We start from the raw sequence: 14,869 nt of genomic DNA on the forward strand, positions 1-14,869 counted from the left end.
CACATGGAAGTGAAGCTTCCTTAATGGTTACCACAACCTAGTCATGTCAGAAGGTAAGCTTCATAACTGGTATGAAACATCTTATATATGCATTTTTTTCCCCAATCCTCCTGTAAGTATGGTTATGTTATACCTAACAAATTAATACTAATAAAAGCCATTATCATTCATCAGTTATATTGGTTTAATTTTGACTGTGACTTTACTATTTGAGTATGCTCTATTTACATTTGAAGTACAATGCAACTCATAGTTAGAAGCCACATGAAAATCAGACCAACTGAACACCCACCCCTTTTTGCAGATTGACTTAAGTCACGAGCACTGCAATAGAGCACTAGAAACTGTAGTCAAAGATCAGGTCAAGATCCTCCCTTTCCTATCTATGGAAATACCATTTTGATGTAGACATTGCAGTTCTAAGAGCCATTTTTATATCTGTTTCAAACAAGATCTGTTCACACTAACTGCATGTAAATTTTGCAAGTGACTCATCATGGAGAATAATTCTACAGTTCAGTAGTATTTTCTACTGCATAGGTTCTAGCCCACATTTTTGGTCATTCTTCTATCCTACAGGAGTTTTCTCTAAGAGCTCCTAACTCAGCACCTAGTTACAAACAAGCCAAGTAGCAAAGCCTCCATGCACAAGTACATAAGATCATGGTAATTGCATTTAGACTGGGCAAGAATACAAGGCTTAATTATGCTCTTCAAACCATCTACACCTGCTAGCTTAACCCTCTCCAAAACTTCAGAAAAGGTTAGCTGCAGGTTCTGGTTCTATTCTCCTGAAGTTTTGACTAGGAATCATTTTACTTGCACCTCCTTCTACTATTGCCTTTTTAACCTCACATCTGCAGGAAGTTTAGTTGGAGCTATTGGTTAGGACTGTTCTTTCATGGAAGTGTAGTTCCTCCCCATCTTCAGTATGAGAATGAAGTGCATTGTTTATCTGGTGACCTGTAACTGGAGTATACAATAAGTAGTATTCTGGTGGCATGCACCACTAAACTGATCAGCTGTAACAGCAAAGTTTAATCCCGTTATTGAAACAATGCTAAATTTCACTACACTGCCTCTTACTACACTCAAAGTAAAACCGCAATTCTGAAACAGAAGAATTGGGAATTAAGAGTAAATGAACCTTGAAACTATACTCATGTTCTTCTACCCCAATCAAACATATTGAACTGCAGAACCTTAGTGAGTATAAAGGACATCCACTTGAGAAGCATCTTTGTCTACCCAAGAATGGACATGAAGTGAAGGGTAAAGCCCATAGCCCCTGTAGATCTAACATCAACTGTATTACTCTACAGCTAGGAAATACTTTCATAAATTGATGATAGCTCTGTATCATGACTGGGAGGAACAATATACCATTAAGAACTTTTTTGGAGACCCCATGATGTCACTGCTCGCCATTGTTACACAGACATTGCAGCTACATCAAAAGCAGCCAGCTCCCAACCTCAAGTCACCTAAGGAAAGGAAAGCACAAACTACACTTAATTGAACTAGTCCACAGAAATACCCTACTCTCCCATTTACTGCTAGATATACATTTCTGAAACAGAGATGGTTGTTTCAGTATCATGAAATTGTTAGCAATTCAAGAAGTTAAAATATCAAATGTTACTTGGTTTACATAATCACTGCACCTTGATTTACTGACCTACACATTGTACAGCAAGTTACTGAGCCATGTGAAGAAACTCCCTGAAGCAAATCTAACAAGTATACAAGAGGCCACTACTTTAACAGTAGGTTAGGAAGCCTGCCTTTCACAGCAGATTGCCAGCAAGAACCAGAGAACCAGACCCACTACCCCAGTCACAGCACTTCAAAGCACATAAATGCAAACTATCCCTCTCCTCAAAGCAAACCCTTTTATCATCTCTAGTTTTCTCATGCTCCACTTTTTCATTTCCCACAATGCAGAAGACAGTATGCAGTCTAAAGCACTTCCATCACTGGCAAAACCAAGTTTTAGTTAAGGAGACACTACTGTTTTGCCATTACGAATACATCACTTTCCAACTGCCAGTGAGGAAAAAAAATTCCACTAGGGACAAGGTTCTAGGAAGTTAAGAATTTTGAGTATTTAATAGATGACATTTCAAGCCTGTACAATGCAACATCATTAAACTCTTTCTGTGTTTGGGTTTCTTTGCCAATTTGAGAAACAAGCAGCTAATAACCAGTGCTGCTTAATTAAAATGCATGCATGTGACCCTGGGGCAAGTTCAAAGCATTAGGAAGTTAAAAAGCACATACTCACTGCTAAAGCATGTACTGGACCACAAGGCAAACACCTACCATTTCCCCAAAATTTCTTAATTTTCCTCCTGTCACAGCAAGTATGTAGTGTCTAAACTTATCTGTGACCTTATTTAGAATTCATTTGCTTGTTAAGACAATTATGAGAATCTTAAGATGGTCCCAGTCGAAGTCAACTTCCACTGAGGTTTCCTTCCATAAGTAAACTAGTTGTCAAAGCTCTTCTACTGGGAGACATTCAGAAACAAGTCAAGTATCACAATGTTTATTGATAGATACAAGTATATAAAATCAGGGCATGAACATGTCTTGATAAATTAAGTAGACTTAATTTCAGTACTATAATAGAGGGACCAATTCAAATTTCTCACCATGTCATGTTTCACACCCACAAAAACCTCTTCCAAAGGGCATTAAACCATCTCTTCAGCTGATCAGTTTTTGTGCAAGTAAACTGTTTCTTTTTAAAAGACTTGTGCACTTGCCCAGGCTCAAGGATATTAAAACCTAGCACATAAAGCCCATTACTAGAGGTAGAAATACAGGCAATATACTATTACGGCAACAACCATCGATTACAGTTAAGGATTCTCTGTAACAACCAAATGGATAATCAAATATTGCAACAACTCAAGTATTACACTGAGCAAAGTGCATTTCTACAGTATTCAGTGTTGCTATTCAGTTTTCTAACTTAAAAACAGCCTATGATAACTGGCAGCAAAGAAGACCCTTGCAACAGACTGCTTCTGCTCGAGAACTTATGATGTAATTATTGCATGCTGCTAATACACTGTTATCTAAACATTAAAGATACTCTAAAATATTTTTATTGTAGACTATTAAGACATACTACAAAAACCTTTTGCAGAGGATATCCTATTGACATACTTCTGCTTTAAATATTGTGAAACATTACAGCGGAATGAATTTTCGCAGTGGTTAGGTCAAATGCAGTTACATCATAGCAACAGTATGTTTGCACAATTTAAGGCTTTGGCTGGTTCTTTAGTCAGCTTCTTCTTCAGATTCTTCTTCTTCAGCAGTTTCCAGCCAGGTTAGCCACTGGTTTACCTGCAGTTACATAAAACTGGTTTAAGGGAGCAGGAATTATTTCCCCACTATGTACTTCCACAGAATGCTGCTTCCCCCCCCACACTCATTTTAAGTATCTTTCAGCCACACTTTGCACTAAATGTAGGTCCCTAGTAAAGAAAAGATCAGTTCATCCTGCCTCACTTCTTCCTAGTGAAATACTCCATGAAGTTTCTAGACTTAACAAGTCTTGAACACAGTCTTGGAAGTGTTCTCTAACACTCCAGTGCAGCAGAGATCACAAAAGACAAGTGTCTAATGTCAGCAAATTTACCTGGAATAAAGCTTTGCCTTTCCCTGGAAACTCTTGAGTAATATCTTCTTTCCATGCCAAAAAGGCTTCTTCTTCAATGATCTCCATATCATAGAAATGAACAAAGAAGCGCAGTAACATGCCTACAAAAGTAAATTTAAGCTTCGTTAGCTTTATAAACTTCTGAACAGCTTGACTCTTAAGAAACATAGTGACAAGCCTGAAAGCCACACACAGACACAAGCAAGCAGACACAAGTTAAGTTTTGGCAAAGATCTTGATGCACATACCTTTTGGAAAGTTATTGTTGTAGCAGTGCACCTGGAGTGCATATAAAGCACTCACTTGCAGATCAACATGGTCATGGAGGAACTTCTGCATTACTGGCTTGAAGGAAAGAAGCAGTTGTTTTTCCTGCTCTAGCTGCTCTTTAGATGGAGCAGATGAAGAATCTGATTCGTCACTAGGTGGGTTTACTTCACTAGAAATATACTGCAAGAAACTGGACAAAAAAAAAAGCTAAGTTCTGTAAACTAAAATACAACAGCTGGATTTCATGGTCTAAACAGTTAAGATAAGTACTCCCGAGTTCAGTTTACTAGCTATTGCTAAAAATACCCTCCTGCTTTTATCAGCAGTTAAGTGCATGCACAGTGAATTAATATTGTGGTTGACCATGCACCACAAAAATCAGTTTTGCTTCCATTATGGCTCTGAAACATTTTAGAAAAAGAATACACAGGTCTAGACTTCTTCCCAAGGAAAGGCAACACTGGACACTCATGCAAACCTGGAGACTTGCTTTTCTTCTCAAATACAACATGTGTTTAAACACAGGGGATGTTTGCTCAGAACAATTTATCTCCCCATGTACTCTATCTTTTTCTGCACATACAAGGGGTCAGCCTTTACACAGTTAATGACTTACTGGTAGCTTAAGAAAACATGTGCCTGAACTACATCAAGATAGCATCTCACCTGGTCATCAATATATTCACAAATCCCTTATCTACATGAAGTTTGGGTGAAATGTTATCTTTAATCCACTTATAGATGGCTTGAGGGGATGGATCCGATTTTATTTGCTTTAGCAGTTCCTTCTCCAGTTTCAGAAGTGGGAACAAGAAGCTAAGCCCCTTCCCTTCTAAGATCTCCAGCATGCGGTCCTTGTTCTGGTCAATTTCTGACAAGTAAAGAAGAGAGACACACTTGAGTGCTGGTGCTAACCAAAAGCTATCATCAATTGTTCATAGGTCTAACCACCTCTTAAGAAACACCATTCTGATACAATCAACTGTCATGATTCTTAAGAATAACCTTGTATGTTATTTTACTTTGGTGAAAAAAACTAGAGGAAAAAACATTTTGCATACACTAATGAGGTGTCCTAGGAGCTATTTGCTAACTCTTACCTGGTAGCATTTTCTGCATATTCACTTTGCTTTGTTGGAACAATTCTGTTAGCCATTCACGATCTTGTAGCTTAGCTAACTGTTGAAGGCAAAGCAGGAAGAGAGGGAAATGGGTGCCGCTTTCCAGTGGTTGAGCCAGTTCGGAAATGCTCACCAGTTCTGAAATAATGGCACGGGCTGCAAACTGTGCTAAGTAGGATTTCACCAATGGGATGTCCACCTCCAGTTTTGGGCACTGGTCCAATACATTCAGGAAGGCCTAAGGAACAATGAACACACAAGTTGAAATTCTGAAATAATTTTGTTCCTGTGCGCAGTAATGCTCTAGCTACATAGGAACAACATGTTTCTTTTTCGCATTTAATCAGTTGCCAGGAGGTTCCCCCTTTCCAGTTCATGAATCCTGTACCTACACTTCTTCCTTTCATCACTTCTTATTCCCCTTAGAGGTTCATATTATTTTTACCTCCTCAGATCAATAGCATTTGAAAAATTTGCACACTGCCTTTACACAAGCTAACACCATCAACAGCCAAGCCTATTGGATTGCAGTACCTGCATGAAGTTGTCACTTGTGGCTATTCCCTCCTGCTTAAGCAAGCTGATCAAAGTACTTGCTTTCTCCTTGTCTTCATCTGATCTATCTAGGGATTGAATGATTACTTTGCTCAACATCTCAGGAATGAAGTGTTTTGGAGCTCTCATTTCTCTCACAGTATTGACAGCATCATTAGCATTTCCATTGTTCAGATACTCAGTCACAACGGCTTCCTAGAGGAAAAAAGTATAGTTAAACATTAATTTTTGAAGAACATAATCAAGGCTTCAAGAAGCACTACTACTACATACTTACAGTTTGTTTAAGTAGCTCTTCTTTAGAAGGAGGTGGTTTCTTGGTGGTCTTTGCAGGCTTTTCTTGTATAAGCGGTGGATTTGTTTTAAGACCAAGTTGAGGAGGCTGAAAAAGATACCAGAATTTGTTTCTTTGGAGTATATCTACCTACATTTACATCAAGTTTAAGAACACTCAATATGTACAACGGCAGATCAAAGTCAAATTAGGTTTTCATGCATTCTTATCTCCTGCTCTATGCCATGAGACTTCTCTCTCTCTTCCCACACTAGAAACTTGTCTAAGCTTTCCATGCATGAAGATTAAGTATAACCAACAATACACAGTAGTTTTCATATTTACCTGTCCCAAAGGTGGTGTCTGAGTGCGTGGTGGTTGAGCACTGGGAGGAATCATAGTTATCTGGGGCTGAAGCTTTGGCACTTGGTTTTTATTCATTAGAAAAGACTGAGCAGGTCTCAGGCTAATCTGTAAGCAGATAAGTCAGAAAAAACTCGAACTGTTTCAAGTATTCTGACCAAGAATACATAGCCATGGACTCACACCAACTGATCCCACTGAAGCATGACTTTTCCATTTCTACAATGTTAACACTCAAACACAGATTAAGCCACATTACTGAAGTTCCCCCAAAAGCACAACTTGATGAATCACAACCTGCTGCAAGTTACTGTATTTAGTTCCATTGGTATCAAGATCTGGAATCGCTCCTTTTAGATGCAGTATGTTAGAGACCCAAGAAGACATTTAGTGAGTTTGCTGATGTATTTTACAGCCAAGATAGATGTCTACCAATTGCTCAGAAATTAAGATACAAGTCTGGTTAACACTCAAAATAACAACGCAGTTCACTTTGCTTTTGACATTTTGTCTATTCGCCAGTTCTAAAAAAAATAAAAAAAATCTAAAAAATAGATTTAGCCTGGTCCAGCACTTCAGGGTTTCTAAAGTTCAGGATTTTCTGAAGTTTTAATTAAATGTATTTTTATCAATATGATGCATGGGAACTGATGTCAGAGTAGTGTTCTTGGGGAGGTGTGGGGCAAGGAAGGGACACCCCAAGAAATTGCCCTCATATCTCAGTCTTGCTCATAGGACGCTGGATACCCTAAGGAAAGTGAGGGGTAAGGTGAAAGAGGAAGGGACAAAGAAGGAGGAGGAGAAGGAGAAAGAGTTCCAGCATTAGTCCTCATAATAACGCGTCTTGCTATAATCATTGGGCAATATTTAGAATAGGCTTTAAGTAATGTAGGCATGTAATGTACCTCATCTGCATTAAGCTGTCCTTTCTTAGAAAACCGAGGTGGCATATCCTTCGACTGTCCTTGTTGCTGGGATAAGAGTCCCTGATTCTGGTTATGGTAGAGCTGGCTTTGCCCCTATTTCAGAAAGGGAGATATAGAGAAAGAAGTGCAGATGATGGAGTGGCGTACATCATATGGTAAGTAGTACCAGAGGGACCAGAGGAACAAAGATTCTATTTGCCAGGAAGGGAGAAAGAAGGAGCAGGGGTGGTGGGAGAGTAGCATCTATCCCTAAAAACAGGGCTATCTTTTAAATAAAACACACCATTCTGACCCACCAAAGCCACATGCACCTTTTCTTGCAGTAAAAAGTGTATTCCTTGCATCTCTTGCACAATTTAAAAAAATGATTTAGAATTTTTGCATCAGCTGAGCATCAGTTCTTATCAGAATCAAATCTGAGGAAGTCTTTCAACATAAGCAGACTATAATCCATAACATACGCATCTGTAGAAGAGCTTCTAAACAAGCTGAGGTCACCCTGTGAACAGCATCTTCCTTACCTGACTTTTCAGAAAAGATTTGCCTAGTTCTCCAAACTGGGATTGAGCAGAAGGCATGAGGTGACCCCCATGGCCATTGAAAAGTTGGTTTGAACGATGGCGTCCCATGGTGGGTGAAAATCTATCCTGAATAACCCCTGGACCAGTACCAATTCCGCTACCTGTATTAAGGAGACGAAAGACATTTTCAGTTCCTCAATACAGTACAACTGCAGTCACCCCATCAGCCTTGCAGTTTCAGTGTACCTGGCATTTGTCCAAACATATCAGCAAGCCCTCCGAGTGGGTCCCTGTCAAGTTTCATCCTGGGTGGCATAAAGGGTCCCTCCAGAAAGAAGTCACTTCTCATCCCTTGAGACATAGGAGCAGGAATAAAAACTCCCAGATCCTTTGAAACAGGAATTGTAATTTTGGTCAGTTGGGAATAATAACCTCTGATAAGGTTGAGTTTTTAGGCCTGAACTATAAAAGTCCATCTGATTTTAACCCTTAATCCCTTACTGTCGCACTCTGCTCTGAGAGCTATTCATTAGTGCGCAGCATGAGTTTTGTGACATATAGTAAGCAGCACAAGGATTCACTTTAACACTTAAGCAAAAGCCAAGTACAAGTCTTCGCATGCAACACTTACTTTTACTGCATCTTGACGGATTTGATTGATAGTCTTTGGTCCATTGTCAAGAAAAGCTTTGCGAGGAACCCAGTTGTGTTCTCTCAACTCCACAGTATCCTTAGAACATAATGAATTATCAGGAAAGGGTTCAAGACAACTTTGCAAGAAAAAGGATACAGTAAGCCATTTTACCATCATACCTGCAGCAGGAAACGAATCCTTGCTGGCAATTCCTTACTTGACATCAAGGAGCGCATACGGGCAAAGTACTGATCCATTAAGGACTGGGGGAACAGAAGCAATGTTACAAGTGAGGGCTAACTCTATCCATATCAAATATTTTCAGGAGAGGTGATCATATTCAAGGCATCCAAGATCAAAGTAATGGAACAGAATGCCCTTTCCTGCCATCTCAATCTCCTTGACAGCAGTAGAGCTTAAGGAAAGCTAACACATCAAGACATCTCATCTGAATCAAAGATCAAAACCTGCCAAAATTCTCATTACTATGACACTATTTCAAGTTTACATTCACAACTCAGAAGTCAAGGTCCAAAATACATCTGTCAGATCACCTAGTTGTGTTCAGATTAGAGTTCCTCACCACATCCTTTCAAGGCAGCATTTACGAAAACAACAGTCTCACTTCTGTGACTTGCTAATGACCCTAACTGCATTCTGGGAAGACATTTAAACCCATTTCAAAGATTGGCTCTTTTTGCTATCAAGAGATTTGATGCAGGAGCGATTGTTTGCACTCTTGCTCTCCGCAAGTCAGACCTCAGTTTTGTACTTATGAATAGAACATTGAATATACAAGGTTCGAGCAGTTGAAGTCTTAGCCGTAGTTTAACTAGTTTAATGACTGCAGTGGATATGCACATACCTTGGCTTTTGCATGGTCTAATCTAGGTCCCACTGTCCTCATTATCTGACAGAGGCACTCCAAATCCTCCCCCATATCTTTGAGTTGGACTCTCTTCTTCTTTTCCAAAAGCTGAAATTAGAGGTGAATTAGCTATTTCAACAAATTATAAATGACAATTAACATTAAGAGACAACTTTGTACACAGACACATGCAGAAACATTTCATCTTGTTCTGAAGACAAATGGACTTGAAAATTAGTTTAAGAGTTGCTAATTGAAGTACTTGCTACATAAAGTGTATGTACTCTGAAGTACCTGCGGTACTTCTGTCTAGGCCAAACTACACCTTCACTTGGAGACAATTCCCATGGATTTGAACAACGCCAATTTTACTTTTTAATCACACCAAGACTGTTTATTTCAAACAGTGGGGAGTAGATAATTGACAAGAAACCTTTTTGTGGTATTTTATGCTCCAAGATTCCCAAAGCTACATGAACATTTACATTTTTTTAGTTTAGAAGTCTTATTTTGCTCTTAGCCCCCAACCAGTCTGAATACTCACTGTTTTGATGCACTTATGAAGGATAGATTCATGAATAAGATCAAGCTTGCCAAGTTCTCCAATGAATTTGATGTTCCCCAGCATCTTGATCTTGGCAATGGCTCTCTGTTCCTCCTCCTCGGGGAGGAGGGGACCATCATGCTTATCATAGACTAGAAAACAAAGAAGCCTATTTAGCACAGCTGTGGAAAGAGAAGGTAAATAAAGTCTCTATTAAAGTGGTTTTAAAGCTTACTATCAACATTTCTGGTTCGGTTTTCAAATTCATCTTGAAGTTTAGATATTAGGAGGCGTCTGAATGTCTAAGAAGAGAGAACAAAGAAAAATAATTACGCTAGTCAGTGCAACTATATGTGCTAGTGAAATTTATCATTCCAGATTGAGGGATATACTCACTGTGCTTTGCTTCTGTCCTGGATGACTCTCTGCTGATGGGCCATCAAAGTTGGGTGCATCTTCTGCCAGTCGCAGACATAGTTGAGCATACAGTGAGCTATACTTGGGCTCTTCAAGGGCTTTGTCTACGATCTAAATAAATTTATTTTGAGTAAGGTAGCGTGTAGTAGAATGAAAAGTTATTAGTAAAGTGAGTTGCAAGACACACAATGGAATATTACCACTGTATGATCTAGAAAACCTTTTTTTGCCATTTCAAACATACAGAAATAATAGATTTTGTTTTAACACTAGTCTTACTGCTGAAGCAAGGGAAAAAAGCTACTCTATGCTACCAAAGTGCTTCTATAACCCTTAGCCAACAGACAGGACAAATTTGAAGTTTATCGTCAGAACACCGAAGTTAGTATTGCCAATCCAATCTCAGATTAAACAAAGTGACATGATAGTGAAACCAGTATATGAAGAGATCACCTGTGGTAGCATTTCCAAAACCATTAGGCTTGTTTGTCAAGAAAACAGGAAAAGGAAGAGGGGGGCCAGGAAAGTAAAGATTGCTAACTAGCATCTTAGACTATTAAAAAAAATCCCCAATAACCTTTAGTAATCCTTGAGACTTCTAAAACAGAAAGTTAAAGCATTAGGTCTACTTCCTCCTCAGTATATCCTTTTTACACAAAAAGCTGGAATGACATTTCTGTATGTTTGGATTATCAAACACCACATTAGCCATGCTACTTCTGTATCCCATCAAAAACAGACAACCTCTATTTTCAACATGCAAGAAAACTGTAGTTAAAAGAAATGCAGCCATCTTACCAGCAGTATGACCCCTTTTAGGATGAGCTTAGATTCTACACCCACATTGAGGAGCTCAAGGCATAGCTTGTCAAACTTTTCAGGAGTAAGCTTATTTAGTATGCTAAAGAGAAAAAAACAAAATATAAATCCAGATTACAAATATTGTAAACATGCTACAAGTAACTTAAGAAGTAAAGGTAAACTTGGATCTAAAGTCTTATTAAGCAAAAACTGAGAATTGCATTTTCCATTCAACTATTCTTCAGGTAGATCTTTAGAATGTAAAAAGTATTATTGAAAAGACTAATTCTCTCACGAGAATTATTTCTGAAGTGTTTGCTGCTGATGGCCTATCAGTTTCTGCCTCCTTCCCTCCCAAAGATATCCCCACCCTGGCTCCCCCCCACAACTTAAGACCCACATATCCTCCTTTCCTCCAACCCATTTATTAGATACATATTACTTAAGAAAACAGTAAGGAAAAAATCTCACAAAGAACTTACCCTCTTACTTTCCTGAAGATTGCATCATGTCGTTCTTTGTCGTTTGCGGAGTCGTCATCTCGTCTAGTGCTTCGTGAAGGAATCCATTTCTGAGCGTTTTGCCCTGGGGTTTTCCCCAGGAACTCGCTATAAAAATTTTAAGAACATGCTTGTTAAACAAACAATTTCAGGAACTGACCTTTTAACCATTCAGTATTACCTTACTCAAGCTAATTCTGTTACTAGCTTTGATAAGAGCAGACACTCACCCCTACCAACACTGCAATACCTGATGCACAGTAAAGTATTCACTCAACAGTAATAAGAATTAAAAAAAGACACAAGAAAACCCTCTGAACTTTAAATGAAATGCATGAGAAAGTCTGTGCACCTCGTATTATTACACACACTTTCAACAAATTATATGCTATCTTGCCACAGACTGGAAAACATTAATATGTCATGAACTCAGTAAGTATTCCTTGTACAACTTTAAAGATACTCTACTTTCAACTCAGTATTCACCATCAAGCATTCGCTGCCTTTGCTATCATGCCAAACTGAATAGCAAGATGACATACCTGTTGCTGGCAGTCTTGGGATAGTGCTGAGGTGCACCCCTACCACCTCCTCCGCCTGAAGAAGCACTGTTAAAAACAAGCACGTAATCTTGTTTAAGTTCCAAATCCCAATGCTTACAATTACACATCAGTTTTGGTATAAACATAAGACAAATTTAAGTTCTCCTCAAAGGACAGCTTCCACTGCCAAGTGTTCATCAAACAAACATAAAAAAAGCACTAGTACCTGAAACGAGAAGCACCCCCTTCTGCAATCGCACTCTCCACTTTGGCGGCTTGACAACGAAGAATCTTCAAAAGAATAAAATTAAATTGACGGGGTGGGGAAAAACAAAACCTAGAAAGACAAATCAAGCATTCATATTATAGTTGTTTTACTAGCAGCCATAGTATCTAACTTACAATAAAAGTACAAACATTTGTTAGAGAAGGGGAACCCTCAAACACTAAACTTCATAAAAGTAAGAAACTCTTACTTATGCAATACTGGGGATACTCATAGAAAGGCCAGTTTCATGATTATTGCCATGTTTTCCAACGGGGGCGAGGAAGGAGGCAAGTGAATCCCAGACTGAGAAAGTAAGAGCCACAAATTTACCCTGTCAACCCCCCTGCCCCAAAAGCACTTGCGAACCAAAGAAAACAACACAAAAAAGATGGGGTTTTTTATGATAATATAGCATAAGTAAATGAATCCTTTATTGGTATGCTTTACAAACTACAATTATGGCAAGACACAGTAGTCAAGTTTCAAAGCGAAGTACCAAATCACAAAATGCACTTAATACAGTAAAAGGGATGTATTCTACATCAAAGTCCAAACGGCCAATTAAGCTGCTAAATAATGAAAAAAATACCGCCTCTGTCCACCTCAAATTTTCGCTTGCAAAACAGCAGCAGAAAGCAGAATTTCACTGCACTGCTCACGTAGCAGAACGCAAATCACGGGGATACAAACGCCTGGGGAGCACGAAAAAAGACCCACAGGCATTCTGAAGCTCCATCACAGATCTGCTCCGAGACCTTATAGTACTAAGCACAGAGTCATCTCCTCGGAAAGCCAGCCTGAGAAACGCCCAACAGAACGCACCTCTCCCCACTGAGGCGGCGGCCGTTAGCACCGCGCCCCGGCAGCCCTCCGCACCCCGCCACCGGCCGCTCGCCGAGGCGGAGCCAGCGCGGGCACGAGGAACGGCTCCCAACATGGCTGCCGCCGAACAAAAGGGCTGCGGGAGCGGGAGGGGCGCCCCCCACAGGAGGCAGGCGCTACCCTGCCGCATGGAGATGGCGGCTCCGGGCGCACCGAGCCACCTCCCCTTCCCCCAGCGGGCGCCGCCCGTTTCCAGGCTCAGGCGCCGCCAGGAGCCCGGCCGGCTCTTTGTTCTCTGCGAGGGAGGTAAGCCGGCTCCGCTCCTTCGCCGCCGGCGCAAAACGGCGCCCTCCACTCGCGGCACCCGCCCCGGTCCGCCCGGAAAGGGGAGGAGGGGGGAAGCAGTCGGTATCCCCCCGGCATCACCGCCCCCGCCTTGGCTTTACTCGCCGCCCAAGCCTGAACAGGAAACACGGGCGAGGCGAGGCTGCTGCCGACAGACACGGCTCCTCGGTAGTCCACTCTCCCACGACAAACACACAAGAGTAAGTGAACAAAAAAAAAAAAAAAAAAAAAGGAAAGAAAAAAAGAAAAAACCTCTCGCCACCGACTCCTGAGAACAAACAACCTCCCCTCCCCCCCCCCCCCAGCAATGCGGATCCCAGAAGATCCCGAGACCGCAGTCTGCTACGCATACTGAAACTACTCCCCTCCAAGGGCAAACCTCTCGGGCACCCCGGGGCCCCCGGAGGCCGCAGCTAGAGACAAGGATTCACCAGCTGATCTGAACTCCCGAAAGGCAGAGCTACGAACCGGCGCTACGCGACGCCATCTCCCTCGCTACAGATACGCGGTTCTAGCCTCAAACGCTTCTGCTCAGTTTCCCTTCCGCGCCTAGCGGGGGCTGTCGATCTCCTCTACCTCTTCGCTTAGCACGGCCGGGATCCGAAAGCGAACAGCGAGAGAGGCCGTCGGCCCGAGCCGCCATTTTGTGCGGAAGAAAGAGAGAAGCAGCCGACCAGAAAATGGCGGCCGCTTCGGGCAGCCGCCATTTTAAGCGACGGCTGCAGCAGTACCCGTTCCCTCCCGGCCCCAGATGACTCTCCCGCCACTCCCGCATTTCTCACCTTCCCTAAGGCCTTGTCAGCTTCCCCGGGTCCCGGCGGCTACCAAGGGCAGGGGAAAAGGCAAGAGAAGGGGGGGGAGGGGAAGGGAGCCGGGGACCGGGGCTGGGGAGGGGAAGGGGGGAGCGCGCGAGACAGGGCGAGTCTCCGAGTCACCACAGCAGGCGCAGCAACGGCCCAACACTTCCCTCCGCCACCTCCATAGAGAGCCGACTCGCCGCCGCGTCTAAAGCGCACTGAGACAGCCCCACTAACTTTATTACCCTTCACGCAACCTACCCCACCTCCCTCCAGCGACCGCCAATCGTCGCGAAGGGCTCCGCCCGTCTTGCCAATCACCACCGAGAAAGGAGGTGGCCTTAACGTCGAAGTGGGCGGGGGAGGGAGGAAGTTTGGTTGAACTGTGCCATCGCCGCAGTGCAGCATCCGTATTCGCCAAAGCCGTTACGCCACATAGCTAGCGGTAGGGCCTAGGAGGAAAGGGAAATTTGCGCAAGTGGCGTACTTGGTTAATGGCGGCAGCTTGGCTGCCTCTTTCCTTCGCTGTTTGCTTCTGTGCTTCAACCACCACAGAGCCCCAGTTCTAGAGGCCTAGAGTGTGAGTTACAGTTGATTCTGTCACGTTCATTGAAGGGTAGTTTAATAT

At 41.9% G+C, this 14,869-nt stretch overlaps 1 protein-coding gene and 1 non-coding gene across 2 annotated transcripts; both read right to left on the minus strand.

Moving 5' to 3' along the window:
* Positions 1-2,532: 2,532 nt before the first annotated feature.
* On the minus strand, positions 2,533-14,649 carry EIF4G2 (eukaryotic translation initiation factor 4 gamma 2). The gene is made up of 23 exons (XM_049820807.1): positions 14,503-14,649; positions 14,227-14,265; positions 12,236-12,300; positions 12,010-12,075; positions 11,450-11,575; positions 10,965-11,067; positions 10,146-10,277; positions 9,985-10,051; positions 9,750-9,901; positions 9,203-9,313; positions 8,517-8,600; positions 8,335-8,433; positions 7,950-8,091; positions 7,704-7,864; positions 7,162-7,275; positions 6,239-6,364; positions 5,897-6,001; positions 5,599-5,814; positions 5,044-5,302; positions 4,610-4,814; positions 3,922-4,133; positions 3,653-3,774; positions 2,533-3,357 (listed from the first exon to the last, which is right to left on the minus strand). The coding sequence occupies exons 1-23, from the start codon at positions 14,647-14,649 to the stop codon at positions 3,292-3,294; spliced, it is 2,919 nt and encodes a 972-aa protein (XP_049676764.1). The 3' UTR covers positions 2,533-3,291.
* LOC126047590 (small nucleolar RNA SNORD97) lies at positions 6,963-7,120 on the minus strand. Its single transcript, XR_007508615.1, has one exon. It is a non-coding gene; the product is annotated as a small nucleolar RNA SNORD97 (small nucleolar RNA).
* Positions 14,650-14,869: the final 220 nt, after the last annotated feature.

The sequence above is a fragment of the Accipiter gentilis genome, chromosome 17, assembly GCF_929443795.1.
Source record: "Accipiter gentilis chromosome 17, bAccGen1.1, whole genome shotgun sequence".
NCBI lineage: Eukaryota > Metazoa > Chordata > Aves > Accipitriformes > Accipitridae > Astur > Astur gentilis.

Excerpts from the sequence above, each read along its gene's own strand:
- EIF4G2 (XM_049820807.1), bottom strand. The coding sequence starts at position 14,649 with ATGCTGCACTGCGGCGATGGCACAGTTCAACCAAACTTCCTCCCTCCC. Across the intron at positions 7,276-7,703 it reads AATCTTTTCTGAAAAGTCAG|GGGCAAAGCCAGCTCTACCA; the intron begins GTAAGGAAGATG and ends TTTCTGAAATAG. Across the intron at positions 4,134-4,609 it reads GTGAATATATTGATGACCAG|TTTCTTGCAGTATATTTCTA; the intron begins GTGAGATGCTAT and ends TTTTTTGTCCAG.